At 37.5% G+C, this 19,441-nt stretch overlaps 1 protein-coding gene across 12 annotated transcripts in view; it reads left to right on the top strand.

Annotated features, from left to right (window-relative positions):
• Nucleotides 1-19,441, top strand: part of ARPP21 (cAMP regulated phosphoprotein 21) — a 163,357-nt gene that overhangs the window by 45,719 nt on the left and 98,197 nt on the right. For all 12 annotated transcript variants that reach the window (XM_060162414.1, XM_060162412.1, XM_060162410.1 and 9 more), the window contains exons 3-9: nt 505-671; nt 1,663-1,704; nt 2,685-2,774; nt 6,682-6,826; nt 8,285-8,363; nt 9,032-9,091; nt 9,817-9,957. In XM_060162414.1, the coding sequence (XP_060018397.1) occupies nt 543-671; nt 1,663-1,704; nt 2,685-2,774; nt 6,682-6,826; nt 8,285-8,363; nt 9,032-9,091; nt 9,817-9,957 (686 nt within the window). In that variant the 5' untranslated portion in view covers nt 505-542. The remainder of the gene's footprint in view (nt 1-504; nt 672-1,662; nt 1,705-2,684; nt 2,775-6,681; nt 6,827-8,284; nt 8,364-9,031; nt 9,092-9,816; nt 9,958-19,441) is intronic.

The raw sequence follows: 19,441 nt of genomic DNA, 5'->3' as shown, positions 1-19,441 counted from the left end.
ACTTCTGCCCCTTGTAGAGTGTACTGAATCCCTTGTACCCAGGAAGGTATGTCTGTGGTTGAAATTTGCAAATGATTTATGAGTCATCTTAGAGATGCTGCAGAACCTAGTACCACCTCCCGACTCAGAAGTGGAGGAAGAGTTGGGGAGATACTCTCTTCTTCTTTTGCTTCTACTTTGTAGAGGAGCATAGGGACCGGGAGACGTGTGGGACTTTCATGTCTCATTTTAAGATGTATTGACCCACCTTGACGGCAAGGTGTATTCACAAGAGCATGTGTATGTGTTTGGAGGGGCGTGGACAGGGCAACTGAATCTGCCTCTTGCGTTTGTCTTGGGTACTTGATTTGATCTTGTTTTATTCTCCTTTTGTATAAAATTGTCAGAGAGGCTTGGAGTTGCTTATTCGAATTTGAGTACAAAGGGAAAAATCAAATATCTCAAGGATAACGGTCAAGACTTCACCCTGTGCTGACATTACTTTCTGATGTCTTAACCTTGTAGGGTGTCAAATCTTGTTATTTTAATTTGCATCTGGGAGAATGTCTGAGCCAGGAGACCTGAGTCAGACCATAGTGGAGGAAGGCGGGCCTGAGCAGGAGACGGCCACTCCAGAGAATGGCGTGGTTAAATCCGAAAGTCTGGACGAGGAGGAGAAACTGGAATTACAGGTGAGCCTGGAGAAATCCCATTTCTCATACCACTGTGTGCATCCCTTTCTTTCATTTTGAAGATACTCTGAAGGTTTGGGGTTTTCTTTGCTTGTAAAGAGTTTGACTAGTAAAATAAATAGGAAATCCATAAAACGAATCTTCTCCTTTTCCAATTATTAGTCTTGTTTTCTTTTTTTTTTTTTTTTTTTTCTGACCAAACAGTGCATTCTGGTCAAAATGCCCTTTGAAATGAAAAAAAAAAAAAAATCCAAAGAACATATTTAATGACTGAATTTGCCCACAGCTTCTCCATATTAATTTCCAGATCACCTCAAGTAGCTTGTGGAGGACTTCTGAGGCAGCTTTACACTAGCTGAGTTATAAAAATGGGTTTGTAGTCCATGGAATACAGCTCATGACAGACTAAGAAAAATCAAAGACATGAGCTCTGTTGACCTTCCTGGGCAGGCTAAGCTTCGATTCTTATTAGCAGAAAAGCCTAGAATTCCCAGCCAGAGAGAGAGAGGGAGAAAGAATGCTCTAGAAGGGGTAGGGGGAAGTTTGGGAGTGATTGACGGTACTGAAAAAGTGATATGATTAAATACTCATGATTTATGAGAGAAGGAGATTTGGTAGAAGGAAAATAAACTGTACTTGCAAATAACCTGTATCGATTTTCTTTAAACCAAACTACAAAAGTGTTAACTCTTTTTATATAAAAAGGGAGCAGAGGCTGATAACAGCATAATGGCCAAAAAAGCCTTCAAGGCCGGCTTTTCCCCTCCCCAGGAGCTGCTGTAAGGAGGGAATGAGAAAAGCTAAATGGTCAAAAGTTTGGGGAAGCAAGAGCTGGGGGAGTCCTCCCTGGTGGTTATAATACCTTGTTGCTGTTGTTATTGATTTTTCAACTCTGGTGACATCTTTTTCTCTCCTTCTCTCCCCTCCCCTCTCCTGGTTGTTGGTGGACTGTTTGTTTGTTTGTTTGTTTGATTTTGTTTCTAACCTACAGAGGCAACTGGCGGCTCAGAACCAAGAGAGAAGAAAATCCAAGGTAGGGTTCTGGAATTCTACATTGACCTGATATCATGGTTGCATGTGGATTAACATCAGGGTTAGAGAATTTGCCAAGGATTCACGTGGCTGTATGTGGATCTTGGCTGCACCGGTGCTGCCTGCATTTAATGGGGTCGTGTTGATGCCTATCTGCTCTATGTGCTTTTTTTTTTTTTTTTTTTTTTTGGATATGGACCATTTTTAAAGTCTATTGAATTCTGTTTTATGTTTTGGTTTTTGGGCCACAAGGTATGTGGGATCTTAGCTCCCTGACCAGGGAACGAACCTGCACCCCCTACATTGGAAGGTGAAGTCTTAACCACTGGACTGCCAGGGAAGTCCCTCTATAGGCTTTTTAATTAGAGCATTTAGGGTTCACATAGCTGCAGTGTATATATTTGATCCTGGCAGACTTGACAGTGCTTTACAAACAAATAGCTGCTTGTTTTCTTTTCATTTTAAATCAAGTTTGGGGGAAATGTTTTAGTCTGTCTAATTAGTTTCTGCCTTGAAGTAAACAGGTTCTGGTGTTTAGGACACAATCTTCAACTTTTAAAACATCTTCTCAGTCAAGTCACTTCCAAACCCAGTTTTAGTAGAAATTAATTTGTGTTATCTTTTTCTCCTTGTACTTTCATGAAAAGGCAGCAGTTCATTCTTTGTACATTTCCAGTGTGATGGGCACAGTTTGCTAGGCATGTTCCTTAAATTCATCCTTCCACATTCTCCTCCACCTGCATCTCGATCAACACAGGGGTCTGATGCTTTAAGCCAGTGTAGACACTGCATCCCCATCAGCACGGGGGGGTGATGCTTGGAGCCATTGTAGACAGCACCGAGCAGTAGATCTGAAGCTTGCTTTTAAAACTCTGATTTGGGAATGTCCAGAGAAGGTGGAGATGATTCGACAGCCTGAGGATATATCCTGGGTTTTTTTTCTTTATTTTCCTTTCCTTCTCGTTTCTTTTCCCTCCCCAGTCAGGAGCAGGGAAAGGTAAACTGACTCGCAGCCTTGCTGTCTGTGAAGAATCCTCGGCCAGACCAGGAGGGGAAAGTCTTCAGGACCAGGTATACCCCCTGTCATTATGGGTCATTGCATGAACGGGATCTACCTTTGTGTGCATGAGTATTCATTTGGCATTAAATAGTGCTTTGGGGGAGCAAAAAACAGTTCAAGAAGGAAAAAGTCTTCTGGCTTCATCCTCTGTTTCTGAGACATTCAATATTAGTTGAACAGTTTGTCACAAAGTGTTACATTTGTTTTTTTCCAGACCCTCTGAAAACTGCCAATGGAAAGGAATTCAAAAGAATTTAGATTAAAACTTAAAATGTAAGCACAGTCGTGCTGATATTCCTCAAAGGCTCTCTCTTGATAAAACTGGACCAAATATAGTCCCAAGTATCCCATCTCCTTCCTTATTGGAGATTCTTACCTCCCCAAAATGCACTTGCCTATAAAAACACAAATCTTGGCTTTTATGAAACTTCAGAAATAGTGAATAAGGTGCATTGAGTTTTGGAGACATACTTTTATGGCCTTTGGTAGAGATTTCTCACTACTGGAAAAATTGTCCAGAAATAAATCTGAGATGATGGTGAATTTGAGTTAATATTATTAATACATTGCTGCATATCCTTAATACCTATTTTTGCTCCTTATAGCAAGACTATTAAGCTCTAAAAATTCAAATTCCAACAAAACCCGTCTGTGACAAAATGGGAAACTTCACATCGTATTTATTTTTGTTTGCCTTTCAGGCATCATATTCATTTTTATAAAAATGGTCTTGCTGCTAAAAAATTTTCCTTATTTTATCAGAGGCTGAGAGCAGTGAAGACAAGTAAAATGATTTATCTGAGCCCAGAGGAGGAAAAATTGATTAAGATAGCATTATTTTTGTTGGGCCTTGTTTTGCTTCGCTCTTTTTACTTTAATTAAAATAGTCTAAATTCTCCTCATGGGTACAGAGAGCATTGAGAGCACTTTCTTTAAAAGGACCAAAAATAAATTCCTTATAGATTTTGTCCTAAGCGTATTTTTTTTCCCTAGCCTCATTTCCTTAATAAGCCACCCATGTCGTAAGCCATGGGCAGGCTAGCTTTCAGTAGCCATCCCTATGTTTCATACACAGGCTTTATTTTACTTGGGCTCTGAGAAATATGTGGCTTTTGTTCAGCATTTTATTTGTGCTTCTTCTTTTAAGGGAGATTGAAAAGGGGGAATAATGTGAATATCACAGCTTATATTATTCAACATTGATTGATGGCTTGTGATGTAATGCACACAATATATGTTAACACTGCAGAATGACAGACCCTGGGAGAAGTAATGCCCCAGTGGTCCCCCACTTCTAATGCCAGGCAGAGGAGGACAGCCTTTATAGATTTCATCTGCTTTTTATCCTATTTGACAAGTACCAGGAGGAAATTTTTTAAGAGATCATCTGTATCGTTATGCCCATCCTGGACCTAAGTCTAGGTTCTCCATACAATTGGTGCAGAGAAATAAGAGGCAAACGGTGCTTTGTTCCTGCTGGTTCCAAGCTGAGTAACTAAGACTAGCTTTGTAGAAATTAGAGCTTGCAAGCCTCTCTTTGGACTGGCTGAGGTGTGGTGGAAGCAGGGGGCTGATAGACACACAAATAAGCGAGTGGCCGTGCTACTTTTTTTAGAAAATAAAGAAGCAGACCTTTGAGCTTGAATGCAATGCCTTCATTAGGTACTACCGGCACTTAAACAAAATGTGGGAACTGAATCCCTGAGAACACTGGCCGAAGTATACAGTATACGGATTGTATTGCTTCCCCAATGTTTGTATATTCACAGTATTTGGAAAACTGCCTTCATTTTCCTGCGTGGGAAAAACTCTTGCTACCTGTATTACTTGATCTCAGACCCATAGCTGATGGTTCAGCCTGTCCTTAAGTTAAAGGAGTTTTGCTTTTCTAATGTTATACTATTTACCTATCAGTGTATTACTGCAACTTGAATCATTCTTTTCCTGTTGTTGGATATAAACTTATCCTGTACCGATGTATTTATTAATACTTGTATTTTATTATTGAGCATATCAATAAAAATATTAAAAAAGAACAGATTGTTTTTTACCAACTCTATAGCACTTTTGTGTGTTCTTTCAACACCAGAATGTGTAGAAAAGACAGGTATGTTTCTGAGTGTGGTATTTGTCAACACACGGCATGAGTTTGTACATATTTTTGGTAAATGATGTCCTTCAGCCTATGCTCTTACATTTATATTTCCAAGCCTCTTTGATTTTAGATTCAAACTTACCGAGGCTGGATGGTTCAATCGGTTTTGAAGAAGCAATGAGACCACTGCCATGGCCTGGTACCATCACTTTCCTCCCCTGATCCACTGTCGAATCGATTCTTCCCCACTCAGAGCCAGAAATGTTCCAGCTGTTTCCTTAACAAGTGGAAGCAAACCGTAACCCCGAAGTCTGCCTGAATCTCTGCAGACTGAGACATTTCTGTCCCAAGTCCGGTGATAAAAGACCTTACAATCAAATTACACTCCATTTTACATAATTTGTATATGTCCATCCCGAGGATAAACATGTGGATATCAGGAAACCCGGCAAAGATAAATATTTACCATGAGAAGGTGTTTTATTTCATCCTCTGTATCATGCGTCTTTCCAAACATGGTGACTTTTTATTCCAGCCTGGAATACACAATGGAGCCTCCCCCAAAAAAGAAATCTGGCTTTGGAGGATTTTTGTTTTCTGCTTGTTAGATTAGCCAGACTTACCAAGAACCATTAAGAATCCCAGATTGACCATAATTTGAGGATGTAGAGGCATAGTTTAGTCACATGTAGAGGAGCATTAGTTTAGTTATCAGTGAGAAACAGTATTAGTCATTGGGAATATTTTTTTCCTGCATCATAAATGTTAATGTCGCTAGTAGAAGAAAGCTTTCCCATCAAATCGTCTCTTACATAAGAGCCAGTGGGCTTAATGTTGGCTCATTTGTCATAGTTTTAATCATAGTGTAGTTTTTTCATAAAACTGAAAAACATAATTTGGCTCATTCTTCTTCAAAACAGTGAACATACTATCAACCAAATGGCTGATATGTGAGTTAATACAAAATGATCTGTTTTCAGTGAAAAATCAATAAATATAAAAGTGGATCCAGTCCCAATACTGTAAATGGTCAACCAAGCATCAGTTCAAGAGAATCTTACATCTTGGAAAGGATTAACTGATGCTAGAATTAAAATAATATTAAATATTTATATATAACTGATGGAAAATATAGTCCTATTTTCTACCTTTTCTAAAAGGCAGTGCTTATTGTAACCATATATTACGATGATTTATTAATAGCCTTTGTAAACAATGTATGATAATAGCCCATACCTAGGATTCCTGCAATTCTATATCTTGAGTTTTCATAGTGATAGAAATCATTATTGATATGGTTCTAAAACAGATTTTTAATTGTAAATTGGCTGTCATGGCCTTTATTTATGTCTGTTTTTTCTGTAATTATGATTCATAGTATCTGTCTGTCTGTGTTTGTGCCAATTTTTCCTTACAAGGAATTATAGAAAAGAACTGCAGAAGCCTCTTTTTTTCTTTTTTTGAGACATGACAGGAGCTGTGATGCAAGCTTATTGATAAAGAAAATTTTCCTAGGTGTTTAAAAATAAACATGTAGAGAAAATCAGTGTTGTTATCTACGGAAATTTAACTTGCTTATGGTTAATATTCATGAGGCAAAGTTTTAGTACTATATACTTCTCATGACCTTCCATTGACTTCTGAAGTTTAATTCACCTTAAAGGGCAATTATTTTTCTGACAGGTTTAATTTTTTACCATTTAAGAAAAAAAAAATCTGCACCTGGCTTTCATTTTCCTGTTCTTAATAATCTCTATGCAAAATGGAAACCAGACAGAGATTCTTAAATCTGGCCCTAAATTATTATATTTTTTCCCCAACAGGAATCAATTCATTTACAGCTTTCCAGTTTTCCCAGCCTGCAAGAGGATGATAAATCTAGGAAAGATGACTCTGAAAGAGAAAAAGAAAAGGATAAAAACAAAGATAAAACCTGTGAAAAACCCAAGATCAGAATGTTATCAAAAGGTGAATGTGAAAATGTTTCCTTAACTTAATTTGGACGCATAAATAGTCACAGAATACATTATAGATTTTACACACATGTCACCTCCCACCAAATTCTGCATATAATTTTATATGTGTACGTATGTGTGTGTGTAAAAGGTGATGTGACCTTGATTTTTTTTTTCTGTTCATGGTGTCATTTTTGTGTATCTAGAAAGGTTACTTTTAGGATCACATATTTCTTTGGATATTCGTTTGGATATCCTATTTTCAATGAGAAGTTTGTACAAGGGAGTGACTATAAATATGTTCTTAATTCAGGTTTATTAGTCCAGTTAACTCGAATTGATGAACAGTAATAGTACCCAGTTTTATATCTTAACTTTCATGTTTATCTTAAGAAACAGATAGTGGATTAGCAATTCTCAGTCGATAAGTGGTAAGTGTTGTTATCCCCAAAGCACAGATGTATATACCAATGTCAATGGAACACATATTAACATTTTATCTGGCCCAGATGAATTTGGTCTCTGCAACCCATATACTGCTCCATAATGTCTCATTTAAAATATACACACTTCTACTTCAATAAAAATTCTTCCCCAAAAGTTATTCCTTCTAAAACCCCCAAATCTACAATCCGGGCTTTTCAAATTGTTGCCTTACGTATAATTATACAAAACTAAAACCAAAAAAAGAGAGAGAGGGAAAAACAAAACTAAGTTGAAATGAAGAATACCATGAATAAATAGCTTGGCAGTAGACTATTTTTTTAAAAAATAACTGAAGGAGCATAGGGCATCTGATGAGCTGAGAAATGACAACTACTTCTCATATTATGCTCTATAACCACATATCTGCCTATAATGATTATCTCTGCTGCTGAATATCTAAAACCAAGGTGTATCCAAGAGTAAAAAAGTACAGCTTCCTAAGATGGCTTTAGAAATTAAGCTTTAGCCAGCATCAAAAGACTTGAAAGACTTGGAAATATTTAGTGCCCTCCTATACTTTGTATTGATTATTATTTAGACAGTCTTATAACAGAACTTTCAGTTTTTGCCTTCTCTGTTTTAAGAGAAAGAGAGTTCCATGGTATCTCAAACTCTTGAGAGCTCTCTCTGTGGGTTGGGAGTACCCCTCACTGTCACAGGGAGGTCGTGCCCTTGCTGATTGACAGCACAGAATGAACACATGACATTTGACTCCACCCACCCACCCAGACTGTGCCCACTTCCTCTCCTATGACAGTTGGGTCTTTTCACACTGGGAATTTACTGGGTGTTCTCAATCCCCGAATCTAATTTTCATCCTGATGTAATATTACCAGGTTGCTAGTTTTGTAACATGTATCTTTCACACCAATAGCTTCACCTAAAGTTTACCTGAGCAAAAGGGATCGGGAAAGGTTGGGAAAACCTTTTCCACCCCACCTCCCCATCGGCCTTTCTGACAACTCCATCCTGCTATTTGTTTCAGATTGCAGCCAAGAATATACGGATTCTACAGGCATAGACTTACACGAGTTTCTGATTAACACATTAAAGAATAATTCCAGGTAAATTATTAAGTAAACCTCTCATTTCTAGAAGAGTCAAGTAGAATATTACAATCAAACTCATTAATCCAAACACTTCTAAGAAGAGAGTTGTAAAAGGCAGGCTTCTTCTCTGATGTCTTAAACTGTCTCTTGTATTTTCTTTTTTCTGCAAATAGTTTGCATGTGTACTGTGTATAAATAGTCTTAATTCCTGGGTACTTAGCCAATGAATAAATTACAGTTTACAAGTTCTGCTTTTCTGGTCACAAAGAGATACTGATTAAGGGGAAAAAATAGAGGATGAGAATCAATGTCAAATAAACCAAATATGCATCAGTACAGCTATAGAACCAACTACTTAGGCTTAGCTGTGTTCCAGTTTCCTATCAATTTAAAATATAAAATTTACTTGATGTGTTTTATGGGCCTAATACCTTGCATGCCTTAATTAATATTAAAAACTACAGGAGTTTCAATATTACAAAATACTTAACAAATGAGATGAGAAATAATCTTAAACAGAATGGAATTACAGGTATTTGGACAGCATATTCCAGAGAAGAGTTAGATACTGATTTGTAGCCACATAGATTTAAACAATCTTTTCCATACATATAAATGAAATTGTTAAGTCTTTGGGAATGGAAAGTACATAAAGCCTTTTCATTTTAACATTTATTTTGCAGAGACAGGATGATACTCTTGAAAATGGAGCAGGAAATTATTGATTTCATTGGTGACAACAAGTATGTTAAATTGCAATGCCGGTTAATTAATCTGATATGTCTTAGTTTGGTATTTGGGTTTAATTATTCATTCTGGAAAGATTTTTAGGGATAGATAAAACATTATTTAACGTGTTTGCTGACTCATTAAATAGAGATGCTATTGGAGTTAGGAGCTATGTGCTGATGGGAATTGTTGCTTGGACCGTGTGTGCTCCCGCTTGTTAAATTCCTGACAAAACGGCTATAAACAGGGGGCCACTGATTAGCATAGAGTAGCAGTAACAAGAAGCGACCCTTTTCATTTTTATTATAGTTTTTTAATGGGCGCCAGCTGGCTGTAGTCAGTTATGCCTGGAAATAATTGTACTGCTTTCAGTGTCAACCATGTAATGACTTATCTCCAGATAGGCATCTGCAGTCCCGTATTATGTCATGTCATTTGTCCTGTGCCTGGCTCTGTTGATAAGGTATCCTGGACCAAAACAGAACACTTTCCAGTGGACATTAAGTTCTCTGTGGTCTGAGAAATGTGCAACTATAAAACAAAAACACTTATTGTAACTTAATCAGTACATCTGTCAGTGGAAAATGTGTCTGGAAATGAGGACCTCACGTGATGCCAGAAATGAAATAAGCTTAATGGTTTGGATGAAAAAGAACTGGTTTTGTTGGTGTGCCTCTAAAAGGTACTACAGGCCAGAAACGAATTTGCTGATGCTGCTGTTTCTTGTATTCCTTTCCAGTAATCATTATAAAAAGTTTCCTCAGATGTCGTCCTATCAGAGGATGCTTGTCCATCGAGTGGCAGCTTACTTTGGGTTGGATCACAACGTGGATCAAACAGGGAAATCTGTCATCATCAACAAAACCAGCAACACAAGAATGTAAGCCCCACCACTGTATTTATTTAGCATTTGCTTTCTCTCTTGTGGATTCATTTATAAGAGCACAGTATAAAATTCAAAGTACATGGCATTTAAAATGTGCAGTGTTATTTATCTCTTGCTCTTATCAGCAGTAGTGGCATTTATCTGTAGAAGATTGTCTGAGGACCAGGAAAGTCGATAAAATTTAGGCCGTACTGTGTATTTATTGCCTGATCTTTTACATAACTCGTGAAACGCAATTTTCTTCCTTCCATCAGTAATCCCTGTGATTACATACAAAACATGGAACGTGTTATGTCAAATATACCTCCAATGAAAAATAACAGACATTTTAAAACAATAATGACATACGTAGGATAATTGTCCTTTTCTTTGTTTTTCTGTTTTATAGACATCGATCTTAGTGTGGTTTTTAGAATAACAAAAAATTCCAAACCTGGAGACAAAAGTCCTGCCTCTAAGACTCAATTCTTTTACTTACTAGCTGTGTGACTTGAAACAAGTCATTTAAAATCTGCCATCTCAGTTTTTTCACCTGTAAAATGAGAGTTTTTGAGCTGGCTAATATCTAAGTTCTAGATCTAAAAGGAGGTTGCTTGTTTGGTTTTGCTCCTTTCAGTAATTGTTTGCTTCTATCTTAATGACTTTTCATGGTGCCACTGAGTCACCAAAAAGCATAAGATGAGTAGTCATTTGCTTTGGTAATTTGGAACCGTCTCTCTTGAACTCATGTCTCCTTTAAGTACAGCACAAACCACCTTCATAGCAAAAATACACATTAAACTCAAAAACCGTCCCTATATAAAGCATTCTCTTAAGACATCTGTGTATTATAATTTCTTTTTTCACAGTGTTTGGTAAACTGTGTAAACTGCACGGTTTTTAGGAATGCCGTGTTGGTGAAGGGAACTTTTGTATCAAGCACAGCAGCATGGTTAAAACATTATTTTCTACTCACCGGAGGTTGGGACTTGTTGGGATGGAGATGAGGCTCTTTCTCTGCTCAAGACTCAGTCTGTGTTCAGCAGAATGAGCATGAAAGTCATAGTGGAGAGAACTCAGACTAGGAGATCTGGGACTGAGGTTGGCTATTATCTCAGGAACACTGAACACTTCACTTCTCTGGGCTTCAAATTGCTTATTTATCTGCAGGAGAGTTTGAAATGGATAATGTTTAAAGGCCCTTGGAGCTTCAGAATTCTTGGGTCCTGTGGTTGCATTCTACTGTGCTGGCAAAATACATCTTAAAATGTATTAGCTTTCCACTTTATCTGATTGTTGGCACATGGACCTCCTATTCTGAACAGTAGTAGGAATGAAAGATTACTGTCCTTTAATCCTTTACATCTTCCCTCTCCATCAGATACTCCTGGTTGTTGCTGTTGTTTTTCACTCTCCATTCTGGTTTTTCTTATGACGTTCTGATACTAATGCAGGGACACACTGATTGCAAAATAGGCGAGCAAGTGACTCTTTCCTTCTAATTTCACCTCTTTCTCTGTAAGGCCATAACAGACATGGAAAAAGCCCATAGGTCAAGTAGATTGGTACAGTTTCAACTAGTAGAGATAGTGCATTTATGTTTAATTCACTGTGATTTTGCAATCGCATAGTCATAAATATTAATACACATGTTTGAGACCTGTTTCCTTGTATAACAGTTTTTGAGAAAATAAACTGGTGTATAAAGGCTCTCAGTAAACTCGGAGTGATGACTCTGAACTTGCTCAGTTCGATGTAGTAGTCACTACTTATGTATGACTATTTACATTTTAAATTAAGTTAATTAAATTTAAATAAAATTTGAGCATTAAGATTCAGTTCCTCAGTCAGGCTAGCCACATTTCAAGTGCACCTGTTCCAGCATATATAGAACATTCCCATTTCTTCAGAAAGGTCTATTGGTCAGCTCTTCTCGAAATCCTTATGATTCTTGCAAGTTTCCGTATACCACTAAAGGACATGATTTGTCCCTTAAACCTTTTATTTTCTGCCAGTGAGCATCCTGTCATCATAATATCAGACTTCTTCACTTCCAAAAGAGCACTAGATTTTCTTTTTCTTTTTTTTTTTTAAATGGCCAGTTTCCAATAGACCCCATGTGTTCATGCCTCCAGGAAGAGCAGAAGGAGAGTTTATGCAGGGTACACGTTTAGGTATTGCTGCTACAACAAAATGCCCAGGCTGCTAGACATTTTGCCTGGTTCCTGCTCTTGATCCTCACTCTGTGAGTCCTAAACAAAAAGAAATGACCATATGTCATGGACAATCAAGGTATTTTCTGAAGAGCTGAGCTTAATACTCTTTCATCCACAGTTGTCAAGGCCTACTGTCCTATTCCAGATGCCTTTCTGACTGTCCTCGATTTGAGTGGCTCTTGCCGGGGTTGAGATGGGGATGGGAGAGGTTAATATCTTTTAGGACAAGAGAAAAGGATGAATTAAATGTCCTTTTACAAATGTCCTTAACAAGTCCCATTTCCAGGACCTGAATTACTTTGGGCAGTTTCAGAAAGGAGAAATAAATATTGTTCTGTGGGAAATGATACATTTGATGTTTGAAGTCTATTGCCATGTTCTCATGGAGTTGAAGTTTGAAAGGGAACATCTCTTCAAGTTCTAGGTGTCTTGGCGTTTCTTTGACTCTGAAAATTTCAGGAGTTGTGCCATCAGCGCAATTGGCATGTGATGGTCGTGGGGACCGTATTGATTTAGATATATTATTAGATGAAAATGTTGCCATTTCTATAAAGGAGGGAGGCTGAGATGGAAATTCCTCAGATGGTTCCTTGTGGGTTTTGTGTTTTAGGAATACCTTTTCAGTGTGTACAGTTTTATGCTATTCTGAAGCAAATACATTACAAATGCATATTTTAAATGGCACTGCAGCTTGGGAGAAATGCAGCAAAACGTGGATGGAAGATATAAAAATGAACTAGAGGGCTGAGGGAGAGAAAACACTTTCTTATTTAACTTTTAATTTTTCTTTTTCAAAGACACTGAGCTGGCGTAATAAGGTGTTCCTCTGGCGTGGATGCATATCAGCTAGATACTGGCTGGGACTTATTTCCAGAATCCCTGTTTTTCTAGATTGTCAGCAGTTCAAGTAATTATAGAATGTGACTTGAAAATATTAAGTTTTGCATGGAGAGAAAATAGTTTCACCTGAAGTTCAAAATATTTAAGTCACGACAGCAGACTGTGAGGATTCTACATACACGTGTGTGTACCACACTCACTTCTAGTATTTTCTCTAATGTCTTCAGATATAATACATCCATCCTTTCATGATGGAAAAAACTTATCTCAGACTTCTCAGTTAGTTAAGTGGTATAATCTCTTATACGAACATTACCTAATGTTTGTTCAATTGCACTGGGTACTTTACCTCTTATTTAATGTATATTATTTCATTTAATATTAAAAACATATAACATAAGTCATTAGAGGTTCATTTTACAGAAGAAGAACATTAAGCACAAACTCAAGTTCAATGTTGGACTTACAGAGAAGCAATGCTCAGTGTGGCTGGGATCTAAACCAGTGTGTCTAATGCTGAGAACAATTTTCTTAAATAATCTAACTCTCTTTAAAGCAAAAACATCCAAAACATCTTGGGCAAAATCCTCAAGATCTCCTGGATTGGTTGGGATTTTCAACTCTTAAGTCTTTTGTTGTCTGATAAGAAACAATGATTGAGGGAGAAGATCTCTTTGAAGATTAACTCAGTGGTATCAATAAATAACAGAGACTTCCTACAAAATGATAGTTCTTGCCAGATTTTCTGTATTTATCACTGCTACAAGATGTGATATTTGGGGAGAAGAAGATGCCGTATTTGGTAGGGGGTGATAGCCATCCAGTGGAAACTTCCTATACTCCATTTCAATCTGTGTTTTCAAGAATGAAAAAGCTACGCTTATGGATAATGTCAGTACAGGAGATAAACGTATCCATTGTGTTAATACAAAATGACTGCTCCAAGCAATTCAATTGTCCAAATGCATGTTTTCATGTCATAGCCACAGGAGCATGGGGTTAAGGACGTAGTAGTCCTGAGAGAGTAGAAAATAATGAAATGAAATGAAATGAAATGAAATGAAAAAAATGAAAATGTTCATTTGAGATACGTTCCAAAAAGGTGCCTTCTTCTGAGTGAACTGATGCACTTTAGAGACTTTAGCAAAGGAAAGTCACCTTAGCCTGGCACCACTGCATCCTTGTTGATTCTCAGGGCTAGCCAGGTGAGAACAGCTGAGTGTATGTCGCCTACAGCCATCCAGCACATCTGTTGTTCCACGAATTGGATCTGAATGGTTGGGGATGCCTCTCATTAGAATTGACTGCTTTTTGTTGAAATAACAGAGTTTTTGAGCTGAGGCTCACTATGTGGTTTTTTTTGGTTTTTTTTTTTTTCCAGCTTTTGTTGGGCTCTCTTTCCCCCATTTATTGCTAGAAATATGTTTCACTCTCTAGCACTTCTAAATTTTTTCTGTTGACATTCTTTGTTAACTGTCAGATTAGGTGGTGACACCAAATGAGCCCCTTGGAAATCTGGGGCAGACGTACTAGGGTCTGCAATTTGGTAGTGCAAGTGATATTCAGAATGTATTTACTCTCTATAATGTTACTTTTTTGATAAGTATTGAGGATTGAGGCTAAAAGATGAACAGTGCTTTTTAAAAAATATTTAAATGTTACAAATATATGGGTCTATTTTCTTTATGAGAAGCTTTATTCTTCTCTTTGTTTCTCTCTCTGATCTTCACTTTTTCTCTTTTGCTTATTTTTCTACGTGTTTAGCCCAAAGCAGCTCATTGTTCTCTTATTAGATAATTTTTACCCTCCCCCCCCTCCCATTTTCTCCTTCTTAGAGAAAAGATGTATGCTCAGGGTGTATCATATGGAGACGAGAAACCATCTACTTTGACTAGTATTTTCCAAAGGGCCAAGATCAGTCATAGGCAGAGAAAATCCCACGTGTATCTGAATGTCTTTGCATATGTCAGAGTAACCATTTAACTAGCTCCAGATAATTTTCATGTTAAAATGTTGTCATCTCTTGAATATTTTTTCTTTTGTCTTTCACATCCACCCACTGTCATTGCCTCCAATCCCCTACTCTTAAGAGTGCAAAGCAAGGAAAGGAAATGGCAGATCTACTGCGGAAAGAGGATACAGGCCCCTGCAACCATGAAACAAGAATAGTGGCTCAAAGGCAGAGGTTGGGGGTGACACCTTAAGAGTCCAGTGCTCAAGAGCACAAGGTCCCGATTCCTGAGAGGTGTGGACATGGATATTGGCCTGGAGTGATGAGCGGCGTTATAGTGACTGTGGTAGTTTGCTTGTTCGTTGCAGAAAGGATGATGCACTGAGCTGGCTATTAGGTAAATCACAAGAACCATGAAACTTGTTCTGGTGCTAAGCAAAGCCTCTCTCTAAGTGAAGCAGTTGAGCCCAGTTAACTTTGCTAAGAATCCCTGAGGTGATGGATGGTGACTTCCCTATGAAAAGGACTGGGGGACTGCCCCCTTCTCAGGGGGCAGACCAGAGAGGAGTGGCCAGCAGCACAGCAGGGTCAGTGGACATCTGTTCTGCTTAGTTTCCTGAAGGGACTCAGGTTGAAGATGGGAGTCATCAGTTCTTGACCCTTAAGCACTCACTCCCTGCAGGTGATGGAGTGCATTTATACCAGAAGAAACCAAAAAAAACCATACTTTTCCTCCCACATATCTGTTGTGTTTCTTTTCCTTTGTCTCGGAATGTGAGTGGCACCAGGAATGAACTGAGCAGCGTCCTGATATGATGCTTGCTAACTAATCCTCTGAAGAGGACTAAGCATCCCTTCAAGTGCCTCTTGGAAATCTGTGAGCGGTTGGTTGGCATCCTGTCATTTCTAAACAGGACAAATTTACTCTGCACTTTTTATAGGAATGGCATTGAAAAATCATCTGACCTTAAGCCAAAGATCAGAAACCTAACTAAGAATCACATTACTCTCAGGAAAACCGTGGGATTTTATTTACTGAACAGACAACCTAGTTCTTTAAACAATAGTCCAGCTCAAAGTTAAGACATTTATTTATTAACATTGGTCAAACTCTGCATCATGTCTCTCAAAATATATTTTCTCATATTATTATTCTCAAATACCTCAGAGAACATGTGTCTGTAGATAGACAGACATACATTGTGAGGAGAGAAAATAAGTGTGCTGTGTTCCTTTCACAACTTGAAATTATTTATGGGTCTTTGAGTGTTGAACATATAATTTACTGTTTAATTTTGGAAATGAAACATGCACGTACCTTCTATAATGTTAATATCCTTAATATAACTTTTTTTAAAAAAGAGCTTTCCCATGCAGTAATAATACTTTCCAAATATCTGTATATCTATCTATCTATCTGTCTAGCTCACAACATTCTAGGTAGATAAAGCTAGACTGTTTTACAGAAGAGAAAACTGAGGTTCGTGTCTTGATCTTACCTGGTCATTTCACAGAAGATCAAGACTGAAATCCACGGCTACTGCCACTCAGCTAAGACTGAGGTTTACATGGTGTGTGAGTGCAAGCCTGTGTGTATAGATGTGTAAAGACATTATCTGTATTATACGGTTTGGGAGAGTTTAGTGGGAGGTTCACTATACATATAAATACTATATATAGTCTTTTCCTAAATGTAGAGTAGTTCGGAGGGAGCCAGATTACAGTGATTTGGTTCCTTCCATCAGCACCTTGGCCTCCTGTAGGGAGCAGAATTAGGCCCAGTTTCTGCAGACTCCCTTTGTTGCTTCCAGATCCACCTTTAGTAGGAGCAGTCACATTAGCACTCTCCCTGGGGGAAGTTATAGGGCATACTTGAAGGCCAGAGCCTCCTTGGGTACAATGAATCTTCTTGGTGTATTTCCTGTGTCTTATTAATCTTAAGATTTCTAGAGAACAAATGTATGGACACCAAGGGGGGGAAAGTGGGGGAAGGTGGTGGTGGTGGGATGAATTGGGAGATTGGGATTGACATATACACACTAATATGTATGAAATAGATAACTAATAAGAACCTGCTGTATAAAAAATAAATAAAATTCAAAAAACAAAAATGGTCAATAGAATGAACTGAAATTTCAACAGAGAACATATACAAATGACCAAAAAAAAAAAAAAAAAGATTTCTGCTAGTGGAAAGGCCATGAGTGTGTCACCATGACTTCAGGAAAGGTGGAAGTGGGGCATAGAGTAGAAAGAGAAGTTGTAGTCTGTTGGTTGAAGATGTTTGGTTTCCAAACTAAAATGCTAGAATGCTGAACTTTTAAGGCGTAGTCTCATTTAAAAGAGAATAAAATGGTATAAAATGACAAGGTGGAAGTGGAAATCATGAAATATGTAAAGAACATAGGACTTTCTTTTTTAAATAAGAGATATCAGTTGTCAGTATCGTAATTGAATATTTCCACGTGTTAAGGGAACAGAGCCACTCAGACTTCTGTAATATGTTTGACTATTAAAATATTTTTGACGAATGTCTTTGACATCAAAATATTTCACCCTGCTGTGCACAGCAACCTTTCATGCATATTGATGACCATCTTTCCATTATTCAGTATGAAATTCAAAGATGTCCCTTTGTGCTCCTCCGCATTTAGCAGAATTGAATTCTTCATTTGTGCGTATGTGAGGGGAGGGATTAAACTGAACTATTTGGATGAGAAGTAATACATTTGGTTTCAAGAAATGGAAACCAAATGGCAGTGAGAGTAAACCACTGAAAATACTTGTAAATCAAAAATTTTTTAAAAATAATAAAGCATCCTCACCTTTTTTTAAGGTTCAGGTGAAAGAAATCTAACTAAAATTGGAATCAATTGACGAGAAGATAGAGTTTGATGGTCTTACACAGTATTTCACTCAGCCATACTGCCTGTCAATTCATGAGCTCTGTCTAATAAGGAACAATGAAGAGTTAGTTCTAACTTTTGAAAGGTTTGACTGGGGATGCCAAGACAGAATGGAAATGCCAGTACTGCTCACCACACATGATCAATGAGTGTCACAGTAGACACCTTCTATGAATTGTGGGAAAACACTTTTTTAAAAAACTTAAGAAGAGGAAACTATTTTTTTTTTTAACCAAGAAGAAACATTAGGAACTTCCCTGGTGGCGCAGTGGTTAATAACCCGCCTGCCAATGCAGGGAACACAGGTTCGATCCCTGGTCCGGGAAGATTCCACACGCCACAGAGCAACTAAGCCTGTGCACCACAACTACTGAGCCTGCACTCTAGAGCCTGTGAGCCACAACTACTGAGCCCGTGCACCACAACTACTGAGCCTGTGCTCTAGAGCCCGTGAGCCACAACCACTGAGCCCACGTGCCTCAACTACTGAAGCCCGCACGCCTAGAGCCTGTGCTCTGCAACAAGAGAAGCCACCACAATGAGGAACCCATGCACCACAAGGAAGAGTAGCCTCCACTTGCCACAACTAGAGAAAGCCCGCACACAGCAATGAGGACCCAACACAGCCAAAAATAAATAAATAAAATAAAATAAATAGATTTTGAAAAAAAAGAAGAAACATTAAATTTGTTTTCTCTGCTTTTTGATAATGATAAAGAGACAGCTAAAAATAATAACTCATGGACTGAAATGTTCCAGGGAAAAAAAATGGAGGCATGTATAATGCATGGCCATGAGATACATAGTAAACTCTAGTTATCATTAATTTAATAAATACCTTGAACTTTTGAAGCCTTGAGGAGTTTTTCTTAGAGTTACATGTTGATACATTAAAAATAATTCATTACCATTTTAAATAAAGGTCCATGATATATTACTTTAGTTCCATTCATTTTATGGCTAAGAAATAATATTGCTATAATGTTAAATTAGTGGTAAAAAGGATTTTAAAAAGCGCTAATATAATGGTACATTACCAGTAATTTTTAGTGTAATCACATATAATACTTCAGTAATAAACTATAGCCTGCATGAGTTTAAACCTAAAATTGCTCCTTACCTCTAGGTAATTCTCTATAAAATCAACCTGGAAAAATCTTATTAGGTTTATTTTATTCCTTTTATGCAAACTTCAAATCGTTACTTTCTAACCTTTCAAAATATTTTTGGAAAATCAAGAAGGGATTAGTAATTTGGACTTTTAGTTTCTAATGTTTGAAAACAAATTTAAACAAAATACTTGAAAAGCAGTCGTGCAAGATGCAGTTTGCATAATTTATATCAGAGTAACAAATATTGTTGTTCTAAATAATATTTCCATTATTGATTCAAACAAGCTCCTTTGACTACTCTTGCTTATGTGATGGATGTATTTTTCCTGCTATGAAAAAAAGAAAATCAGCACTATGAAGAAACGCAGATGACATTTCAAAAATAATGGTTGAATAGCTCTCTCGTAACTATAATGACATTTTAACTGAGAAGTTCCCAAACTAGAAAAGCTAAAATTCCCATGTCCACCTCTT

This window comes from Lagenorhynchus albirostris, chromosome 10, assembly GCF_949774975.1.
Source record: "Lagenorhynchus albirostris chromosome 10, mLagAlb1.1, whole genome shotgun sequence".
NCBI classification, from domain to species: domain Eukaryota; kingdom Metazoa; phylum Chordata; class Mammalia; order Artiodactyla; family Delphinidae; genus Lagenorhynchus; species Lagenorhynchus albirostris.
The sequence above is the reverse complement of the archived record's forward strand: the minus strand, read 5'-3'. Positions and strand labels throughout refer to the sequence as shown.